This window comes from Protopterus annectens, chromosome 3.part1 (genome assembly GCF_019279795.1).
Source record: "Protopterus annectens isolate FY-2018-M chromosome 3.part1, PAN1.0, whole genome shotgun sequence".
In the NCBI taxonomy this organism is placed as follows: Eukaryota; Metazoa; Chordata; order Ceratodontiformes; family Protopteridae; genus Protopterus; species Protopterus annectens.
In genome coordinates, this window is record NC_056732.1 from 1301435058 (window position 1) to 1301458651 (window position 23594).

A 23594-nucleotide genomic window follows, 5' to 3' on the forward strand; every position below is an offset into this window, starting at 1 on the left:
GTATTATACTTTAAAATGAAGACTGCTTCTTTAGACAATAACTTATTTTTTAAACAAATTGCATTTGTTGCTGTAACTTCTAAAATACAGCCTTTTAAATCCACGTAAGCCCCCCCATGCATTTCATTAAAATGGGAAGCTACAGGACTTTCTAGTTTTTTATTTTTGATATCTCTAATATGTTCTTGCAGTCTAACCTTAAAAGACCTTTTGCTCTCTCCGATATAAAACAAATTGCATGGGCATTTGAGAGCATAAATAATGCCCACTGCATTACAAGTATACTCTGTTACTGGTTTATATTTTATACCATTAATTTTATCAAAATATTTAACTACATATGGACAAACTGAACAATTTCCACATGCCCAAGTACCTACCCTTGTAATTTCATAACTCATATTAATACTCGGTAAAGAAAAACTTGTATGAACTAGCATATCTTTTAAATTACGACCCCTCTTAAATGAAATCAAAGGAGAATGCCATATATGATTTAATTTATATCTTCCTTTGGTCAGAAAGGACCAGTAATATTTTATAACTGCTATAATGTCATCAGAAAGTACATTATATGAAGTAACAAAATAAATCTTATTTCTGGTTTGATTTATTTTTTGCAATGAATTATTACTATATTCATTTTTATTTTTTATATCTATTCCCGAGGAGCATAACTTTTCTAAAGTTTTTCTAATAACGTCTATAGTGTATCCCCTATTTCTGAACATCTGACAAGAATTGAGAATTTCTCTCTCAAAAATATCAGACTCATTACATAACCTACTAACGCTTAATAGTTCCCCATAAGGCAAAGAGTTCAAAATATGATTCGGATGACAACTATGTCCATCCAAAAAATGTCCATCATCAAATTTTCTATGTATGCTCGTATTAATTTTTCCTTTTTCATTATTACCTTTTAATATTAGATCCAGAAAAACAACCGAATCTCCACTTTGTAAACCTTCAAATATTAAACCTAATTGATTAGAATTTAACAAATTAACAAAATCTGTTATAAACTCCATACACCTCCCTTACATAAAAAAATGAAATAATCTATAAATCTAAAATAACGAACCACATATTTATTAAAAAAAATCTAACCTATACAAAAAAATAATTTCAAAATAGCTCATAACCAGATTAGCATACATAGGGGCAAAAGTTGCCCACATAGCTGTACCTTGTATTTACTGGTATACTACCTGATTAAATAAAAAAATATATATATTAACTAAACTAAAATGAAGTAGTTAAATAATATAATTTGACACTGGACTGTTTCCCAAAAAGAATTCAAGAGCATCTATACCAATTGAATGTTTGATACTTTTATATAAGCTCTTAACATCCAATGCAATCTTTCTCCCATGGTATATGTATATTTTTTTCTAAAAAATCAAAAGAATCCTTTATATAGGAATCCAAAACTGTTACAAATTTAGATAAATAACAATGCAACATAATTCCAATATTGTGTAAGAAATAGTTACTAGCTGCCACTATAGGGCGACCTGGTGGATTTACTAAATCTTTGTGCACCTTGGGCAAACAATAAAATTTTGCCATAGTACAATTATCTGTATTAAATTTAACATCTATATCCTTTTTTGACAGATAACCAAGTCTGTAACCTTTTGTTATAATATCTTTGAAATTTATCACAGCTTGTTCATATTCCGCAATACTAGATATTTTGTACACTTCTTTCAAATTCAGATGGTTCATACACATTTGTAAATATTGAGAAAAATGTAGCACTACTATTTTATTACCTTTATCTGAAGGTTTGATAGCAAAGTCTTTCCTTTTACTCAAATTCTGTAAAGCCTGCCACTCTCTTTTACTTAAATTATAATTTATGGCATTTTTATTTTTCCAAAAAATCAGAAAAATTATCCACTGAGTGATGTACCATCGCTGAAAAATGTGAAATTCCCTCATGCCTGAAAGGCGGAATAAAAGTACTTTTATCTGGTACCTTTGCAGTGTCTATTAAACAATAAGCATTTGTTTCATCACAATCAAATGAAGAAGAATCACATGTAAAAAAACTTTCACTCGATTCTAAATCACTTTGGTCACTTTCTATTACTGTAAACACATCCTTATCAAAAAAATTAGATAGATGTAGCTTACGTATCAATTGAAAAACTTCAATATAAGTAACATGCTTTCTAGGAATAGCCGTAGGTATAAACTGTATGCCACAGCTTAACACAGCCATCTCACACTCACTCAAACTGTGACCTGATAAATTCATAACAAAAGCATTTCCTATATTTTTTTACAACATCTTTCAATGGTGACAGCACATTACAAACATTAATATTTAGTCCGTTTTTGGAGGTTATCATACCTCTGATAGTGTCCATCCCTATAGTTGTCTGTATGCCCTCTTTTTCTTGCATAGCTGTCCCTTTGATTCCGAAAATTGTTGCGTAGATATTCTGGATTCTGTGGCCTAGGTAATGAAGGAAAATTAGCTGTTTATTCTTCTGATTCTCCCGTACTACTAATTGCTTCTGAAGATACAAAAGAAATACTTTGTTTCAAATTAGTTCCACCCACACGTTGCCGCTTCTGCTATTTACGCTGAGTTACTTTCTTAAAGGCATAACCACTATTGTAGTCACAAATGTCTCTTTCAAGTTTGTTGATTTTTCTTTTAATAATGTCGTTAGAGACTTCTTCCAATTTTACATTATAACTGCCCAATATTTGATTGAACTGTTCAGAGTTAAATTGCGCAGTTAGATTATTACAGCAGATTTCTATATCTCTCTTTATCTTACGTTGTTTGACAAAGTCTCATTAAGAATGTGTAACCATTCTGTCACACATTTGTGAGCTGCTTGTGCCCACCTAACTTCAAATTGTTTATCAGTTGCATCAGTAACATCAAAAGGGGGTAGTTGGTGTTTTGACAAAGCGTAACCCTCTTGGTGTTATATCAAGGTTAATATAATGCTATAAGCTCAAAATATTAAAATGCAATGAATTTTCTTTAAACAAGAGTTTTTCAAGAGAATCCAAAGACTCTTGTAATGGCACTGAAACTTTTGCCACATTAGGTCGACCTACACACTGAAAGGGGTTATGCGGTCTTCTCTTTCCCCCTTCCATTAAAATACGTTCCCAGTTTTTAACAGCATCATTGCTCTTGGGCACAGAGGTACCTTCTGATAAAATTTCTCTCACCTCTTTCGCCTCTCTTACGTCTCTAGGCTGGCCCAGAAATTGTTCCATAGTTGTTTGTCCACATTCAGTTCCTTCTTCCCGAAATATACGGGGCAGTTGTAAAAAGGAAGAATCACTGGCCATAAAGAATACCCAAACCACAAATGTAGATAAAATTATTCTAAATGACAAAACCAGTAATATATCCTTTAATAAAAGCACAAAAAACCTCTGTAGCGCCTCTGCTTAAAAGCCTTCCAGGAGATAATACAAACAGAGAAAAAACATCTCTTATAAAGATACATCAATTACTATAAATCAACCAGTAAAACAATTAGCTAATTCTATTAGCACTTTACAATAAAAATTTCCATTTGCATTCCTGGTTTAGTCCACCAGGAGTTAAAGTATTATACTTTAAAATGAAGACTGCTTCTTTAGACAATAACTTATTTTTTAAACAAATTGCATTTGTTGCTGTAACTTGTTCTAAAATACAGCCTTTTAAATCCACGTAAGCCCCCCCCATGCATTTCATTAAAATGGGAAGCTACAGGACTTTCTAGTTTTTAATTTTTGATATCTCGAATATGCTCTTGCAGTCTAACTTTAAAAGACCTTTTGCTCTCTCTGATATAAAACAAATTGCATGGGCATTTGAGAGCATAAATAATGCCCACTGCATTTTGGTTAACATTACACCTGAGGTGCCTTTATCAATTGACTTTTCTAGTTCTCAGCCCACTACTGATAACAGGTTCATAGGTTCATACTAGGCTATCTGCCCTAGGGCATTTATAAGCCTAGCCAGAATGTGTTTGGCTTTCGCCACCCATTTTAAATTAATTTTTCTATGCCCTTTTTCGAGGTTAGTATACTGTGCCTCTGTCTAAAAGTGACACAGAAGTGATACCCAGGTTAAACCTACGATCTCCCATCCACTCATCAAGATTCCTGTTGAAGAGAGTCAATGAAGGGACTCTGCCTAATCTGGACTGGGATTTTATTCCAGAGTGAAGGGAGCCTCTGGGTTATGAATCTGTCCCTCCAGCATGTCCTATTTATTTCAGTGCTGAGGTTCAAGTCTCTCGAGCACATAGCTCGATGGGATTTGGATTTTCTGAGGTGCAACATGTCCATTAATTCCAGGTCGGACATTGCTTTATATGTCAGGCACAGATCGCCCATGAACAGGTGGTATGCCACTGAGTAGAGCTGGAGTTTCTTTAACTGGGCAGCATATGGCATCTGTTTGAGCCCTTTGATCCTCTTGGTGAGGTACTTTTGGGGTCTTTCCAGTTGCTGCAGGTGTCTGGTAAGGTACATCCCAAAAGGGGCATTGTACTCTTTTTATGGGCCTGATAAGGGATGAGTAAAGAGGCACAATGACCTCCCCTGATCTGGATGTGAATCCCTTCATGATTAGGTGGGCTATATAAAATGTTTTTCTAACTACTTTGGCCACGTGGTTGTCAAATGAGAGACTGCTATCAGCTTGGGTCCCCAGGTCCCTAATTACTTCTTCTGTACTTAATGGATTACCACCTATGTGGTAATTTGTGGGCACTTTGTTTTTGCCAAAGGGGATGACTATACACTTTTTGGCGTTTAGCTTGAGGCCATGGCTCTGGCACCAGTTGTCTGTTTCTATGAGGCCCTTTTGGAGGATGCTTGTGTCGGCTGGAGAGTCGATTATGGCACCCAGTTTGCAGTCATCTGCGAACTTGGTCAGCCACAGTCCTTCCGTGTTGGCCTGTACCTCCGAGAAATATATACCGAACAAGAGAGGTCCCAGGACTGAGCCTTGTGGGATGCCACTTGTAACTGGTTTGGAGTCTGACATGGCTCCAGCAATTCTAACAATGTGGGTTCTGTCCTTGAGCCAGTTTGCAACCCATCTAGTGACATAGGGGTTTATATTTAAGCTGGTGAGCTTATCTATAATGCCCAAGTGGGGTATTGTATCGAAGGCTTTTGCGAGGTCCAGGTAGGCTGTGTGGACCACCTTCCCCTCATCAATGGCCTTGGTGACTGTTTCAAAGAAATCAACCAGGTTTAAGAGGCAGGATCTGCCCTTAAAGCCGAACTAGGTAGGATCCAGTGTCTGTAGGTCCCCAATATCTTTATTTATGAGGTTCATGATGATCCTTTCCATAGCTTTGCAGACCAAGCTAGTCAAGCTTATGGGGCGATAGTTTCCAGAATCCATTGAGGCACCACCTTTGTGGAGAGGGACCACTGTTGTTGTACGCCACTCTTTGGGTACATATCCTGTAGTAAGGCTGAGATTGAACAGTAGTTTTATATTTGGGTTTAGCTCTTCTTGGAGTTCATGTAGGACGCAGCCCGGGACACCGTCGGGTCCCATTGATGCTGTGTTTTTTGCTTTGGAGAGGGTGGCTCTTACCTGAGCATCTGAGATGTCAGGGGGGCAGCACTCTGCTGGGATAGATATTTGCCCTTTTGGTGGGAGAAGTTTGCGCTGAACCGGTCAGCTAGGATGTTGGCAATGTCTGTGGGTTCGGTGTAATTTTTGTCATTTTGGACTAATTCTGAGCATATCTGGGAATTCCCACCCAGGTTCCTAACATAACTAAAGAAAGCCTTGTGATTATCCTTAGTGTCCTGTGCAATTTTTCTCTCAAAGCTGGCCTTAGACGATTTTATGAGTGCCCGTAGTTTTTTTGCTAATACTGATCAGAGATGCCTTCCCTTTTTGGGATTTTGCTCTATCATTTAGTAGCTTCCTCCTTCTATTGTATAGTTTGTTTATGGCTGGGGTCCACCAGACAGGATGTCTGCCTTTGGAGGATTGGGTCTTGGTTTTATTTGGGATTGCATGATCCATGCATTCCTGACGGTGTTCATAGAATGCATTTATAAAGGATTCTGCGGTCTGGGCCTTATTTTCCACAGGCCCGGGGGCTTTGAAGGATTCCACCTCGGTTTTGAGGAGTGTGAAATTTGCTTTAGAGAAGTTTTTCACTGTGGTTTTCTGGGCAGGAGGTGGGGTCGGGATGTGAATATCCAGTGAGATTAGTTTATGGTCTGATCTTACCAGTGAGGGATACACTTCTGGTCTGGAGCATAGAGTCCCCATGTTGGTGATGATCAGGTCCAGTATGTTTTCCCCTCTTGTGGGAGTGGTAACAAGTTGTTCCATAGCATTTGAGTTTATAAATTCTAGGAACCTTTGGGCTAGGGTGTTGGAGCTAGAGTAATGCTCCCAGTCTATGTTTGGGTAGTTGAAGTCGCCCAGTATAATGGTTGTTTGGAGAGACCTTCATATTTTCCAGTGTTCTCAGGAAGGCCGAGTGGGGTTCCTGGGTTTGGGAGGGTGGTTTGTAGCAGGCTATAAACTGGAAGGCAGGTTTACCCACTGTTAGTTGCACATGGATAATGATGGGCCTTTGAATACAATGGACAAGAGGGATGATAATATTCTTTAAACTTCAGCACTCGTGCCCCCCCCCCCCCCCCCCCAGGTGTTTCAGGTCCTTTGTTGATGGACAGTGCGAGGAACAAAAAGACTCCGAAATGCACAAACAACAATCAGAAAAAGAACAGTGGGGGTCGGAAGGGCCGCAAAAGGAATTAGACTTTCAGATAAATGTGTTGAATCTTAGCAAAGTACCTCTTGACAATGACATGATTTCTTTGCTTAGACGTAGCTTTTCTTTTATTCCCAGTAACAGTGTGAATGTACCAAAGCTTATTGTGGATTTGAAATTGTACTTGCGTAAACTTATAAATATATTTTTGATGGGGTACAAGGTTTGAGTAGTACTATGCCAACTATTAGAAAGAAAAGTTTGTACAACCCGGTTTTGCATCCCACTTTGCAGGTATTCAACAAACTTTATGAAAAGTAATTTAGATGCTTTGATAGTAATTTTAGACGCACCCAAAACCTCCCAGTTAATAAGTTATCGGCTTTGAGTAAGTTAGCTAGGAGAAAAGGAATTAAGGGTGATGAAGCCCGATAAGGGTGGTTTTATTGTGGTGATGGATTCTGTTGATTACACAGCATCTGTTTTGGAATTGTTAGAGGATGAAAAATGTTATATAATTGTTTGAGGAGTACAATCATTGTTTTGCTTGGGTTGATTCTACTGTTTAGATTTATTTAGTCAAGGGAACATAGATGATTGTTTGTATGGCTTTTTGCAAGTTGATCATCCAAAACTGGCGACACTATTTGGTATACTGAAGGTGTACAAAGATAGGCAAAATCCTCCTTTTCTGCCAATAGTGTCTTGCAGTTTTTCCAAAACAGAGCCTATGTCCATTTGGTTGGACGAGATTTTAAATCCTGTGGTGCAAAATTCAAAACCTTTATTTGTGTGATTATTGGCATTTGTTGGAACTTTTAGCTCAGGTGAATTGGGAAGGTACCCAGTTTAATTTTGCTTCCTTAGATGTTACTTCATTGTACACTAGTATTGATAAAGTGTCAGGTATAGGCTTCCTTAGGGAGTATTGAAGTCAGTACACTGACTTTAGTAATGACAAGGTTAGCAGAGTTTGTACACTTATGGAAGTAGTGTTGGAAAACAATTTTTTTTTAATTTGATAACTATCTGTTCCAGCATAGATTCACATGTGGCTCCATTTGCTAATCTAGTCATGGTCATGTGGGAGTTGAAATATGTCACCACCCATGTTATGGTGGAGAATATAGTCTTTTTATAGACATTATAGTGATGATTTTTTTTTCTGGAGTGGTGACTGTGATTCTTTTTCCTCATTTGTTCATGATTTAAATAATTCCACAAGTTTTTTGAAGTTCACCATGGGACATTTTGGGAATGAAGTAGACTTCTTGGATGTACATATAGGCATTGATTTTGTTAATCAAAGGATCACTAGCAACATTTTTAGAAATTGACCCTTGTCAACCAGTACTTGCACAAAGACTGCTTACATCTTGGGCATATAAAGCGAGAAGTTGTCAAGGGTCAGTTTATTAGATTGAGTAGATTGACCTGGTGACCAAGATGCCTTTATTACAGAAGCCAAGAAACTGTTTTGTTTTTTTGAGCAGAGGGTTTATGATCAAAGGTGGCTTGACAACATTTTTTTGGAAGTGGTGGGCCTAAGGCACAGTGTTGCATGTCCGATTTTGAGGAAAGGACCTTTCGACCCTAGTGTTCTGGATTTGCCTGCAGTAATCGCTCATTCTTGTGTGGATGATGTTGATTCTATTAATTATAGGTTAGCATTTTCTGTCCCTATTTCTAATGAAATGTATTTGATTAAACATACTTTTGGACAATTGGAAAGTTATACTGGGTAATCCAGATTTGATTAGGGTTCTTGGTGAAAGACCTTTGATGTTAAGTTGTCAATCTCGCCTTCATTCTTGCTTGATGGGTTATCCTCGGCTCCGACTTGCTTTAGCTCGAGAACTCCTTTTACCAGCTCGAGGCAGCCCCATATCCCATGATGCAAGGCGGTAAGTACCCAGATCTCGTTTGCCGCTTAGGAGGTCTTCTTTTACCAGCTCCTGGTAAGTTGTTCACATTTGTGATTTTTCAAGCCCCTTTTAGTCTAAAACTAATTTATTGATAGTTTAAGTTTATTTTTCTACCCTTTCTGACAGAAATTCCCTGTCTCTCTTAATTTTTGTTAGTCAATTTTCCTATCCCATGTGTGTGTTGGTTTTATAGAATACCTCTTGGTATTTTGTTTAATTTAATTTTGACTGGTGTGTCTGTGTGTTGTGTTTTTCGGCACCATGTCAAAGGAGAGGGTCTCAGGTTTTAAGAAGTGTGACTCGTGCTGTCAGAAGATGTCTCTGACAGGCGGTCACACTTCTTGTATACCTGTCTGGGCCCTCTTCACCTGCAGGACTCCTGTGCTATTTGTCACTCCTTCAGCCAGAGAGTCCTGCAGGAGACGTAATAAGTTGATTCTTAGGGGCCTTCTGCCGGAGGGCTCTCCGCACCAAAATCAACAAAACCTGCCAAGGCCCAGGCTTCTGTATCTAAGCCTGCGGCCTCAGTCGAGATCGGCTGGAGCCGATTCTTTTGGCACCGATGGCTATCGGTGCCGAATCTGTATTGTCGGCTCCGATCGGTTCCGACACCCAGCATCGGTGTCGGCTCCGATCGGCTCCGACACGTTTACTGTGGGCTGTGTATCGGGCTGGAGCCGGTCGGCTCCGAGAAGTCTGCGCCGACAGGATCTATAGTATCGGCTCCGATGGCTCATTCCAGGAAGAGGTGGCTTCACCTCTTCTATCAGAACGGAGCCATCGGAGCCGATCTTCAAGGTCATCCAGGTTGTCAGATCATGACCTAGAGAGTGGTCAGTAGATTACTCAAGTCACAGGTACTGGCCCAAATGTTACACAGTCCGTCTCAGCAGGCGACTGTTGGTCCACACCCGTTACAGTTCCTCCTTCAACTCTACCCCAGAGCTTGGAGTTGGAGTCTTCGGGCATGGTTACTGCTACGGCTGGAGGACGGATACCCCTTCTGTTCCTTCAGCCTCTACTCTTATCTCCTCTTTCTTAGAGGGATTCGTGGTCGGGCTTCCATGGTCTCCTCCGAGGGGTGAGTGGCATCGGACCCTTGTCCGAGCCGCTCTTCCCTGGAGCCTCGGCCTTGGTGAGCTCGGCTCCGACATCTGCCTCTGAGACTTCCCTTCGGTGGTCCCTGGGTTCCTAGCTCTTGAGTGGGTTCTCTCGGACCTGCCTGGGAGGGAGCATTCGAGTGATGAAGAGTGTACTGGCCACTGGTATCAGTCAGCAGTCTGTTCCGTAGCTCCTCCCTCTATAGTACCTGTTGACATCTCTGCCACTTCTCTTGCTACAGGACCCAGAGATCCTCCGCCTCAGGTTTCCCCATTGGGAATTTCCCCTCTTCCGAGGATTCTCCTGATGTTTCTGGAGATCCTCCTAGGAAGAGGACTTGTAAGAGGAAGCATGTAGACTCCCGAGTCTGTCACTTGGATACTGACTTTGATGAGTCAGAGGGATCCCTAGATCCCCTCTGAGGATGTCTCCTTCTCAGACATCCTAGAACTTCTGAAACAGAGGGAAACTGGCCCACCAACAATCCCTCTGAGGATGAGTCAGTATACCTAGAGGCGTTTGGATCTCGGCCCTCCACCTCCTGGGTGTCTCTTATGCAGGTTGGCAGCTCCTGACTCTGTAGAGCCAGTCCCTAGGAGGCCTTCTAAATTTATCACTGCCCTAGTGACAAACAATTCCTTACCAAGGGTGTCCCGCTGATGCCATGGTGGTGGCTGCGGCCACCAAAAGGAACTTGCAGATCCTTCCGTGCCCGTCCATCCTCCTAATAAGGACTCTAGGACCATGGATAGGGATGTTTTCCTCAGCGACCTTTGCTATGCGTTACTGAATTACCTATGTCACTTCACCAGACTCCAAAGAGATATCCTGAAGGAGCTGGGAGAAGTAGTTCAGGATCCTACAGCTGCAGGGGCTCAAGAAAAGATTGCTTCGCAGCTAGGAACCCTCAATTCCATTGCTAACTCCTCCATGCGGCTAATATCTTATGCTGCGGATGGGCACAGGTGTGGCTCTTAGGCGCCAAGCCTGGATGCGGCTATGTGATTTTGGATCCCTTTAAGGCGTCCTTCACAAATTTTCCCTTTGATGGGTCAGCTTTGTTTGGCCCTCAGGTGAAGGAAACCTTGACCAGGTGTGAGCAGGACGGCAAGACTCTTTCTGCTGTTGGAGTCTTTTTCCACCCTTCTAGGCCTTATCCCAAAGGACAGAAGGGTGGAAAGATAGTTCCGTAAATCCCAAGGAGTCACGCCCGATTCACGTGGTCAGTTTACCCCTAGAGGCAGAGGGGTAACAACAACAGACGCCGCTCTAGAGGCAGAGGGGTCCAAGAACCAGGGAAACAGGGAGCCTCTCTCTGATAAGCCCTTTCAGCATCCCTGAGGTGTTGCCCGGCTGTCCCTCCTTGGAGGCAGTCGGAAGATTATCACTGTACCCAGAAGCCTGGCATTCCCTCACTCAAGACAGATGGGTACAGTCGATCATATCCAAGGGTTACATAATTCCTTTCGAGGAAAGTCCCTTCCCTCAAGTTCCCTTCCAGATGTACCACCGGTCTAAGGGACATTGCAGAGTTAGAAATCGCAAAACTACTGCAAAAGAGCCATTCAGCCAGTTACAATAGACCATTCAGAGCCGGAATCTACTCAAGGTTCTTTTGGTCCCCAAAAGACGGAGACTGGAGACCAATATTGGATCTCAGCAGACTCAACAAGTCTGTCAGGAAGACAAGATTCCGAATGGTCACTCTTCAGTCAATTCTGCCCTTCTTACAGAAGGACAACTGGATGTGCTCAATAGATCTTCAGGCTATCACATCAAAATTCACAGACGCTCCAGGAGATTTCTCCGCTTTCAGCTGGGGTCCAGTCACTTCCAGTTCAGAGCCCTGCCCTTTGGTCTCACTACAGCCCCCAGAGTGTTCACCAAATGCATGGCAGTGGTCACGGCTCACCTGAGACGTCAAGGATTCCAGGTGTTTCCACTGGCTCCTGTCAGCCACCACCAGGCATCAGCTTATACAAGCCAGGGATTACACAATAGACCTTTGTTCTCATTTAGGCATCTCAATCAACAAAGTCATCCTTATCGCCCTGCCAGTCTATTACCTTCATAGGCGCAAACTTAGACACTGTTCGGATGTCAGCTACCCTTACAGAACAAAGAGTTTCAGACATTCAGGCTCATGTCAGGATCATTCTGGCCAGCAAGAAAGTACAGGCCAGAATGGTTCTAAAGGTATTAGGTCTCATGGCTGCGGCCATTACTCTTCTTCTCCTGGCTCGATTCTACATGCGCCTCCTTCAGTGGATGCTGTTCACACAGTGGTCATACCAGCAACTCCCAATGCGTCACCAGATTCTGGTGACACAGACATGCAAACAGCATCTTGCTTGGTGGATCACATCGTCTCAGGTTCACCAAGGCAGGTGCTTTGTACCCCCGTCCCCGATAGCCACTGTCACCACGGATGCCTCCCTGATCGGGTGGGGGGGTCATTATCAGGGCAGGATGGTTCATGGGACGTGGCAACCGTTCGAGTACCATCTGCACATAAATGTCCTGGAGATGAAAGCAGTGCTTTTAACGTTGCAAGCCCTCAACGCTATCCTCATGCCTCACGAGTGGTCTCTCAAGCAATCTATAGCGGAAGAGATTTTTCTGGAATGGGGTCGTCCATGTTGCGATCTTTTTGCTACTCCCCAAAACAGCAAATGTCCAGACTTCTTCAGCCTCTTCCCTCTATCAGGCCATCCCCCCAGAGACGCTCTGACCCAGGATTGGCCCCAGGGACTTCTTTATGCCTTCCCTCCATTTCCTCTGATCCCTCAGGTGATCCAGAAAGCTACCGTTTTGAGAGCCAAATTGATTCTCATTGCCCCTTACTGGCCTCGACAAGTTTGGTTCCCGTTCCTCCATCATCACCTTTTGGTGCAGCCGTGGCATCTGGACCCAGTGCCAGATCTACTGATTCACCAATCCGGTCAGCTGCACCGGTCAATCCCTTCTCTCAACCTCACAGCATGGTTGCTCCACTTCCTTCCTTAGCCAGGCTTCCTTTGATCTCTAACCCAGTTAGAGACATCATAGTAGCTTCACTAAAATCCTCTACCAGGAGGATTTACACAAGCAAATGGAAGCGTTTCTCTTATTGGGCTAAGGCCCAAAATATTGATCCTTTTACTGCCCCTGTTCAGGCAGTTCTGGACTTCTTAGCAGAGATTTTTCATGCAGGCTCCTCTTCTTCCACAGTCAGAGTTCAATTGGCTGCTATTTCTAATTTTCATGTCGGGATAGCAGATCATAATATTATGTCCCATAGGCTCTGCAGGGCCTTCTTGAAAGGAATTTTCCTACTAAAGCCTCCAATCAGGAATCCTCCTCCTCAGTGGGATCTAAATTTAGTGCTGACATCCTTGATTCTTCCCCTTCGAGCCAGCTGTTTCTTGTTCCCTGAAATATCTTTCTTGGAAAACTTTATTCCTAGTGGCTATTACATCTGCCAGGAGGGTGTCTGAACTTCATGCTGTTTCGGTTCGACCCCCCTATTTGATTTTTCGCAAAGACAGAGTATCTTTGAGAACTAATCCATCCTTTTTACCTAAAGTCGCTTCAAAGAACAATCTGAATCAATCCATTGATCTCCTGTATTTTTCCTAACTATTCAGATAGAGCTGAACAAAAGCTACATTATCTTGACGTCCACCGTCAACTTAGATATTATTTGGATAGAACAAAAAAAATTAGAAAATCTGATCAACTTTTTGTTTCCTATGCGGATAATAAAAAAGGCCTTCCTGTTTCTAAAGTGACTTTGTCCAGATGGCTTTCTTGGTCATCACTGAAATTTATACACTCAGGGAAAACAACTGTGCTCAAAACCTAAAGCACATTCAACTAGGAGTTTAGCTACTTCTACAGCTTTTCAAGCTAGACTTCCTTTGGACACTATTTGTGCGGCCACTTGGGCCACTCCTCACACCTTTGTTTCCCATTACAAATTGGACTTGGCCTCCAGGGACAGAGCCAGTTTTGGCTCTACAGTCCTCAAGAGTTTGTTCCATTGAGCCACCCAGGATAGAGGTGCTAGGGACGGTCCCATCAAGCAAGAATGAAGGCGAGATTGACAACTTAACATTAAGTTATGTACCTACCATAACGTTCCATGTTAGTTGTCTTCTCTGCGACCCTCCCTCCTTCCCCCTGGCCTGGACAGACCTTGTATAAGAAACTATTATACTAAGGACCATTCAGACCTGGTCCTTTTTCCATCTGTAAGTTTCTTCTTCCTTTGGGAAGTATTTTTTGCTTGGTGTTATTGCCCTTTGTCAACAAACGAGATCTGGGTACTTACCGCCTTGCATCATGGGTATGGGGCTGCCTCGAGCTGGTAAAAGGAGTTCTCGAGCTAAAGCAGTAGGATCAACCCATCAAGCAAGAAAGAAGGCGAGAGAAGACAACTAACATGGAACGTTATGGTAGGTACATAACTTCTTATTCGTTTATAAAAGGACTGTGAACATTAAAACTATTCTTGAAAGGGGTACCCATGTTGACTGTTGGAATCTGGCCGGTAATTTTGGCACTTTTCCTCGTGGGCAGTGTAGACAGTGTAGATTCATCACGGGCAGTTCTTCCATTAGATTTAGTCACATTAATAGAACTTTTTGGGCCAGGGGCCATTACAACTGTAACACAACTAATGTAGTTTATGCTGCTCTCTGTAATTCTTGCACCCATTTTTATGTAGGTAAAACAATAAGGGCATTAAAACAAAGAATTTATGAACACACCCTAGCAATAAAGAAAAGTACATCTAATCCTTTGGCTAGACACTCAGTGGTTTGTGTTGTTTTTAAGAGGTTTTCATTTTTTGCGTTAGAACATGTTGAGACAGCTCCTTTTAGTGGGGATTTTAAGACCTTTTTAGAGTGTCAAGAAAGTCTTTGGCAGATTTTATTGGTAGCAGACCTACCACCTGGATTGAATGAGATGGTGAACATTAAATGTTTTTTTTTTTTTTTTTTTTTTTTACAGTTCCAAAGTCCTTGACATTCAGGGTGTTTGGTTTATATTTAATTTTATTTTTAAAAAAATATCACGTGTCAATTGTATGTTTTTGTTTAAATGTTTTAACAGGAATTTTTTTTGTTATTAATGTGGTTTTCTAACATCACAAATATTTGATAATTTTTTTCTTTGCCTTTAATCCTTAATGATGAATTCCATCATGTGAGATTTACTTTTGTATTTATTGGGCTTTTTGGATGGATATTGTTTCTGATGCAATTCAGTTGAGATTCAAGTGGATGAAAGCATTGTGTGGTGTCTGATTTTTCTGGCTTTGTGGTCTTCAGTTTACTTTGGATTTATTACTTCGTTGTTTGCTGTTTCTTTGTTCGTGTTTTTAAGTTAATATTTTTCTAACCGCCTGTGAAGCTTCCACTTCAGCAGTCTTAAATAAAGTTGATCTCCTGTTTAACCCCGTTTTCGTAGGCTATTGCTAGGAAAATTGTAACCAAGCAGAAGTTTCACTTTCATGTTACTAAACTGTATGTTGTATAGTTGATTATTATTTTCTTTTATGTACTTTTTTCATTTCACGAATGAAGTTAAAAACAGTGGTTGGCAAAACATGGTCTTAAAATATACGTTTGTTTTCTGTCTTCCTAGGTTGTGACATCTGCTTGGTTCACACAGCACTTAAAAGCAGCAGCAGCTGCTTGCATGGTATGTTTAATTTAAAATACTACTTGTAGAAAGTCAGCAAAATTTAACAAATTGTAAACAAAAAGAATGGGTGTAAATTCTTTTTTAAATACATTTATTAAATGTTTATATTTTAAACCATGACAAAGAGCGACACACATTACTAGAAAGGAAGATACAAGTAAGCAATTTTCATTTTTTCATGCGTAGCACATTTTATATTAGCAATTTTCATTCAATTCAACATTACATAAATTGCTCAATTCCTGCCTTCCCCTAAGCCTCACTCCTTATCCTGAATATTGTTCTGCATGTATTGTTTCCATAAATTCCATTTATTTCTATGTAATTTGCTCATTCCCTTAATAGTTGGAGGTTCATGATACTTTAAAATCACAATCATTTTGCACTCTTGATTTTTCAGTTTAGTAATTCCCTGATTCAGAGAGATGACAACATGACTGAGCCATAGGCAACCAGAGATTAATTAGTAACCTGAGGATTGAAGAAGCTGGCTGGTAAGGTAGGAATGAGTGCTTGAAACCAGCACACTCATCCTGTGGAATCAAGTCAGCCCAGCACATTTTGTGGCCGACACCCATGGAGGGGTGTCAATAGGTATCAATAAAGGCCTGAACCTACCATGCTGTATGTGAAGAGTAGCTGCTAATCAGATCATGCATGGAAGAGTGCATTAGTCAAAGAAGCAGCATTGAGGTATTGCTGTACAATAGGGTGAGTATTATTCAGGCCATGGAAACATCCACACTCCATAGCTGTTTGAATGATGGCCTTTCCACCAGTTGTCTCTTGCTGCAGTATTGGTCGCCTACAGGACTAGGTGCCACAAGGCCAACTTCAGTTTGAAAAAAGGAGTACCCCATCGAGTGAAGTGGGGTGGAAGAAGAAATGAATGGGCAACAGAGTGGAAGGGACCTAATGGTTTGCAGGGCACAGAGAGCAAAATGATGAACACAAAAATTCAACAGTTTGGCTTTGCACCCTCTCAGATGCAGCATTGTGGTGCAGTTTTACATTCATTTTACTTTTTGAAGTATGGATGCTGTATTTTAGATATTATTTTACATTCTTAAATGTGCATTGCTGAATGTTAATTAGAATTATCAGAAGTCAAATGTCACTTGGAATATAAACTATGCAGTATTGTTGTCAAAGGTGGCAGTTGGTGGTTTCCAGTAGATGTTCTGATAGATTTCAGTCATTAGATCACTGCTGCAGTGTCCTTAGCTGTATGGTTTAGATTCTTCCTAAAATATAACAGATGACCAACTCCCAAAGTTTGAGTACCTTCCACGTGCCCAGGCCGTTGATAGTTTGAGCAAGACAAGGAGAATATCAGCGTTCTGAGGGAAAAAGCCCTTCAGAGCTTTCTTACCACCGAAGACCATTTCTCTTGTAAGCTTTCAGTACTCTGTGGTTGGCAAACATTTCTCCATTGCTGGACAAACAAGTTCCCTGTGAGTGGAAGAAACTTCCACATTTATCGTTATGACTGAAACTGTACCTTTTTTTTTTCAAAGAACTGTTTAGATTTCAGTAGTTTTTTATGTTTTGAGGGCTGTCACTTGGCATTTCTGCCAGATGAAGAAGTGTGGTTCTTTTTGCTGTTGCAGATCTAAACTGTTTTGTTCAAGTTTACTTTTTATTGATACTTTATTATAAACTATCTTTAGGGGCAGATCAGTGTGTGTATTAAACTGGGCAATGTGTACTTTTTATGAAAGAAAATGTTTTTGATACATAAGTTTTACTGACTATTGCTGACATCAGGCCTACCAGTTCCTCAGATCTTCTTTCCTCCATTCATAAGTTCAGCAGGCTGCTTCTTTTTCTCAGCTACAGATGGGTGACACTGCAATTGCCATTTTGGTTTCTAAGACCACTCCTCTTCCTTAGGTTCTTCTGGTGTAGTCCCTTCAGCCGGTATGGACTTGGGGGCTAGATATGTCCTTTGCAGCTATTGGAGTGTCCTTTGTGAGCATGGGAGAATCATTCTTGGCCTCTGAGGAAGAAGTGGGAATGTTTCTGTGCCTAGCTGGACTAAGATGGCTATTCCTAAGGGGTATTTAACCGATGTCAGAAAAAGCGAATAACTGTATTTCTGTGGGGAAACAGATACCTAGGGATTGTGCCAGGTTAGTTTTTGGAAGCGTTGTAATTATAAATGCCGTCGGGGATGCTCGGCCGCTTGACCAAAGCGCAAGCGCAAAAGCAGCAAAGCCTAGAGTGGAAGAACAGGCTGAGGGGCTTCTCCAGGGCTGTTCTCTTCTCTCTTTCCTAGGGTGGTTAGAGCCTCCCTGTTCCCCCAAGGCTTTTTGAGGAGGGCAGGCCAGCTTCAGTTTCAGTTCGGGGAGGTTTCTCTGGTGCTTCAGGGTCTTTGCCATATGCTTAAAATGATTTGATTACTATGATTAGAGGTTCTATGCCCCTCCTGATAAGAGAGGCCTAGGGGAACCTGAGTTTGAGAGAGTTTTTGAAATGTGAGAGGAGGAGTCTTCGGGCTGAAGACTTTGCAGGAGTATCCTAGATTTGTCTGATTCCAGAAAGAGGCTTAGGGAATTCTTTTTACCCCCAGCATAGGCCTTTAGCTATACCTCCTGTTCTGAATGTGTGGGGAAGATGTTTTGCAGGGCTTCCTTGAATCCCTGATCTTTGCCTCCTGCCCCAGTTAAAACGATAGGTGGTGCCTGAAGCCTGAATAAGTATCCAGGGGCCTAAAGGTGTGAAGCCTCTGTTGTTAAAAAACCTGTTCCCCTGATAAAGAGGCAAGGGCTTGATAGATGGGGGAAAGAAAGTGTATACTTCTTCCACTTTAGCCATGAGAGAATTGTCATTGTGTCACATGTTAAAATATCAGTTAAATTATTTTCACAATTGAAAGTTTTGATGCTGTGCAGGCCTCCTCGAGGGTGGCTGCCACTGGTTCTGTTCTTCTTAGGCACTGGTTGAGAGAGAGATCAGAATTTAGCTGAGCATGTTAAACAAGGAAATTTGGATCCTCCTCAGTCTGTCGTGTTGTGTGTTGTTGTAAGCGCCTGTGGAAGCAGTTTTAAAAAAAATGGAGGACAAGGCTAATATGCAAACTTTTAAGGATTTTTTTTGCCTAGCAAGCAGAGTTTAGTAAGTAAATTGCCTACTGGGATGGTATCTGGACATTCCCAAGTTCAAAATGTTGACGTTACAACAGCTTTTACCTCTGCTGGGCAAGATCACTGGGGATGTAACTTTTAGATCTCAAGGCTTTTTACCTTCATGTGCCTATAAGAGACTAAGTTGCAGGAGTATCTCGTTTTTCGAAAATTCTCATTATCAGTTCTCTGCTCTGCCTTTGGCTTCTCTATCTATCCCAGAGTATTCACAGTTCTCTGGCTCCAGTGATAGCTTACTTCAGGCTAAAAATTCAAATAAATCTATCTTCTATCCTACGACTGATTCTGGGCTGAAAAGGAAAAAGAAAGACTACTAGAGCATTTAATAAAGTCCAGTCTAGTACCCTCTCAAGACATGTGCTTTCTGGGTGTGAGACTGAATAGCAGCAGCAGATCGGACAAACAAAAAGAATCTTCCAGTTTACTTCCATCAACTCTCTCTTCAGTCGCTGACTGCAAGGACAGTCCTTCAAACCTTAGGGTTCATGGCATCTTATGGTATCTCAAAATGTATGGGACACAGCACTGCCAGGATTTGGACACTGTCATTCAAATAATACCTTGCATTCAAAAGGAATTTTGTGGTGGGCTCAGGAATGTCACCTAAAACAAGGGACTCTCTGTGACCCATCTAAATGGAAAGTGAAGACAAGTGGCCCCAGACCTACAGCACCATCTATATATCAACATGAAGAGATGTTAGCAGTCAGTTTGTAATGGCTTTCAAGGAGTTACTTCTTACTTCTTCCAGGGCAGGTAACAGACACAACACACAATGTCATGTGTACATCAACAAACAACAACAACAACATTCTTACCCATTGTGCAGGCAAGATTTGAACTCCTTAGCAGATGTGTTAAAAGCAGACAAATCATGATCCCCCCAAGTGAAACTGATCTTCATGTATCAAAAAAATTTGACAGTGTCATGGGGAACTCCGACATAGCACTAAACCACCAGCTGCCAAAGTTTGCACAAAGAGTTTCATCACACAGCTTGGGAAAGTGGATGCTTCTTTCTTTCAGTTGGAAAAATCTCATGTGTGTGCTTTTTTCCACCTCTGCTTCTTCTTCCAAAGGTGCTTAAAAAGCAGACACAAGACAAGCCAATGATTTTAATAGCTCCAGATTGGCCTCGGCAGCAGGTACCCATTACTGAGGAGTCTGTAGGGAAGCCTCCCCTCCCCTTTACCCTTGATTGACACCACTGTTGTCTCAGTGGGTCACCTCTGCTCAATGTCAACTTCAATCTCTTCATCTAATCCAGCCATATATTCTGTTTTGACAGCAGGCAGGTCTCAACTCTCAACACAAGTTTTAATGGTGATTATGAAAGCCAGAAGACCTAGTAAGAGGAAAGTACAAGGAAAAATGGAAGAGATTTTTTTTTTTTTTTGCAGCAAACAATTTGGAGATTTCTGAGCCTAATTTGGTGTGGTTCTTCAATAATATACTGAGTTATTGGACAAAGGTTTGTCTTTCTTCCATTAATTAAGATTCATGCCAAAGCAATTTCAGCTCACTATGATTGTGACCCATCATTTGTTCAAGCAATTTCTTTCAACAAATTCTTAGAAAGGCAAAGAATATAAGAGGTTTCTAGTGTGGCTTTAAACCAAGCTATTCATTTGCCTACTTTTTATGCAGATCCCCCAAAAAAAAAAGGGGAAAGATTTTACTTTACTTGTACAGTAATTGGATTGGGTTTTGCATTGCATTTTATTATTTCCCATCATGGCAAGGAGATTCCAGCTGGGGATTCCTTCTTCCACTACTTCAGTGCATACTTTCTCTAAGCATTATCACCTTCCCTCTCTACTCTAAGCTAGGGCTGGTTTGCCACAGCTATTTTGCAATGTTGTGCATGTCCTCCTTCCTTCCTGATTGTAGGACTGCAGCAATGTGGAATGAAGAACATAGTACAGTTTGTACCTACCATAAATAGATGTTGTGAGGTTATATTCTGGTAATTTTGTATATATTGTACATATTTTTTGGTGCAGGTTTTTTTTTTTTTTTTGGTTGGCCTTATTTTTCTCACTTCTCTGACATGGGGCAGTTAGGACTGCAGCAATGTGGATCCTCGAACATCTACATTTATGGTAGGTACAAAACTGTACTTTATGTCACTGACTTAAATCAATCTGCTTCTATGAATTTTCTTTTCTCAAAGAAACTGAGGCTTAAACATTTACCTTCCTTTGTCTGTGCTACTCTGGATAGGGGAGATTATTGGGCTTACTCAGGGCTTAGTACAGGCTCTTAATCTTTGACATTCTGGTTTTACTGGTAAGAGAAAAAGAAATTATTCAGTTTCTGAAGAGTCCCAGTGTGATGAACAGGGGGCAGAATTAAAGGAAACAAATTCAGTTAGTTTTCCTCAAGCAGCAAATTCTGGTCCTAAGGAGAGTACTGTTTCTGATTTTCCCTTGAAAGAATTTTCCCTTTTTTTCTGAAACTGTCTAGAATAAATCAGTACACCTGATGCTGTCATTTTCATTCTTTCCGAATCTGTGGGTTTCGGATCCAACTCTCTGATCTGACTCTGCTGCTTTACAAGCTTAAGATTTAAAACTTAAGCTCCTCCACTCCAACCCATAATTCCTCATTCCCCCAGATTGCCTCAAATCTCGTTTGCCGCTCATCCAGAAAATGTCGAGGTTTTGCTGTTCTGAGATCTCCTATCTAAAATTTAAGTCGCAAGTTGGCCTTGAGCCATGATTTTCTTTTTTATATCCTTTCCTCCCATTTTTATCTCCTAGATCTTAACTTTACAAAAATAATTGGTCTAGCTAGACTTTCCCATGGTTTTCTACTGTTCGGGTTCCTTTCCTCCTCTGTCTCCTCTCTAAAGTTAAGCTAGATTTTTGTTTATCATGGCTGATAAGCCCGATAAACCCTTGGCTTTCAAAAAATACACTTTCCTTATCTGATGCCCACAAGGAGTGAGTTTACTGTCTACACCCAATCCACCTGGACAGATGTTCTTTTTGTTTCACTGTTGCAGTCATTATATTTGCGTAATCTGCTGGCAGGTTGCCCTCAGTCGGCCTGATTAACAAAGTCTTGGGTCCTGCGTCGGTTGCCGTCCCGTCTTCCATGACGTCAAGTCATCAGGGGTATAAAACATGCAGCCAATGCCATTTTCATTAGTATTTCTTGCTGTGCGGTGCCTGAAGCAGAAGCAGTTCACAAGTGCCGGTCGGCCGACTCCTGAAATTTTCATTTTTGAGTTTCAGAACCGAAGTTTTCAACTAAAGCTAAGTACCCCATTGGGGAAACTTTTTCTTGCTCCTTACTGATGTCAGTAAAAGTTAATAATTGTATTACTTGTGGGAAGCAAATACCTCATAAGGATTTTCATTTGTACCTAGGTCCTGACCACAACGTGCCCTGCTGTCGGTTTTGTGCTAAATTTAAGCAACGCACTATTAAGCTTCGGTATATTTTTGCATCTAAATATTTTGGCTCAAGATTTAACTATCCAGAAATGTTGTTGGTTAGCAGTCCGACTACCGGAATACACAAACAACACAAAAAGAGAGAGACAGATCGTCAAGGTCCAAAACAGACTACAAAGCTTCTCCTAAGCCAGTCGCCAGTTCACCGGTACTCAGTGAGGCGCTTTCGCAGCCCCTGATACCCGCTACTTTTGATTTGCAGGCCTCTACTGAGACCCCTTCGGAGTCCGGTATGCCATGAGACACTTTAAGTATTGAACCCACAGATGTCTCTACCTTAGAATGGTTTGGAGCCGCTGAGCAGGCACCGGCTTCTGAGGGTGTTTTCAGACCTAAAGATTTGTATATTAAACCGACGCCATCTTCAAAACCTAGGCCAAAACCAACTTCTATGTCTAAAAAAAAAAAAACAATGCTTGGGCCACGTGCACAGGCCCCTATGCCTAAAAAACAAATTATCAAAATGGCTGAGGATTTAATTACCTTGATCAGGGGTTCCCAACCCCCTCCTGCTAAGAGGCCTAGGCAAGGCACTGATTATGAATTTTCAGATCAGGTTTCCATTTCTTCTGATTCCTCTTCTGGTCAGGAATTTTCTATTCCACCTTATGAGGACTCTGATGCAGAAGAATCCATCCCTTCTGCTTCTCCTCCTGAGGATTTTTCTTTTGGAGAAACTTTGCATACCTTAAGGGAACATTTTCATTGGGAGAGTCAGGATTTTTCAGAAACTAAAAAGAGGCTTAGGGATTTCCTCCTTCTTCCTCAGCATAGGCCTTTGGCTATACCTCCTGTTCCTAGACATGGTTGATGTTTTCTCAGAATCCAGCATGGCTCCTGATTCCCTGCCTTCTGGCTCCTAGTAAGCCAGACAGATATTACAGGGTTCCTGACTCCCTCAAATTCCTTATTAAAAACCCTACTGCTGACCCTGAAACTATTTCTCAGGGTCCCAAGGGTGTTAAGGCTTCTACTGCTAAAAATCCTGCCCCTTCTGACAGACGCCAGGGTGCTGGATAGATGGGGTAAGGTGGTTTACACGTCTGCAACCTTGGCAATCAGGGCTTTAAACTGTCAATTGCATATGCTTAAATATCAGCAACATGTCATGGGCTTACTTAAACAGAAAATCATGTTGATTTCTGACTGTGTGGAAAATAGAGTTACAGGATTTATTGCACTCAGCTGAACAAGTTGGAAAGCATACTTTGCAATGTGGTTTTGATTCCTTGGAGGCCTCTTGCAGGGCCGCTGTAACTGGATCTGTGATTAAGGAGGCATGCTTGGCTTAAGGAGCAAAATCTGCTGATCATGTTAAAGCAAAATTGTTGGATGCTCCTTTACAACAGGATAGTCAGTTTGGTAGTAAGGCAGAAGAAGTTTTGAAAAAGATGGAAGACAAAGCTAAATGTATGCAAACTGTGAAAGATTTCCTACAAGTGCAGCCACCCAGGTTCAGTAGGCACTGGCCTACTAAGAATTGGTCCTTTCCAGTACCCACCAGAGCCGCACAGGTCAAATCCATACACTCTA

General features: G+C 41.3%; 1 protein-coding gene across 1 annotated transcript in view; it reads left to right on the forward strand.

Moving 5' to 3' along the window:
- The window catches only part of TMEM67 (transmembrane protein 67), a 4866727-nt gene that overhangs the window by 164398 nt on the left and 4678735 nt on the right, over positions 1–23594 (forward strand). Inside the window, exon 5 of the mRNA XM_044066290.1 lies at positions 15395–15451. Coding sequence (XP_043922225.1) covers positions 15395–15451 — 57 coding nt within the window. The remainder of the gene's footprint in view (positions 1–15394; positions 15452–23594) is intronic.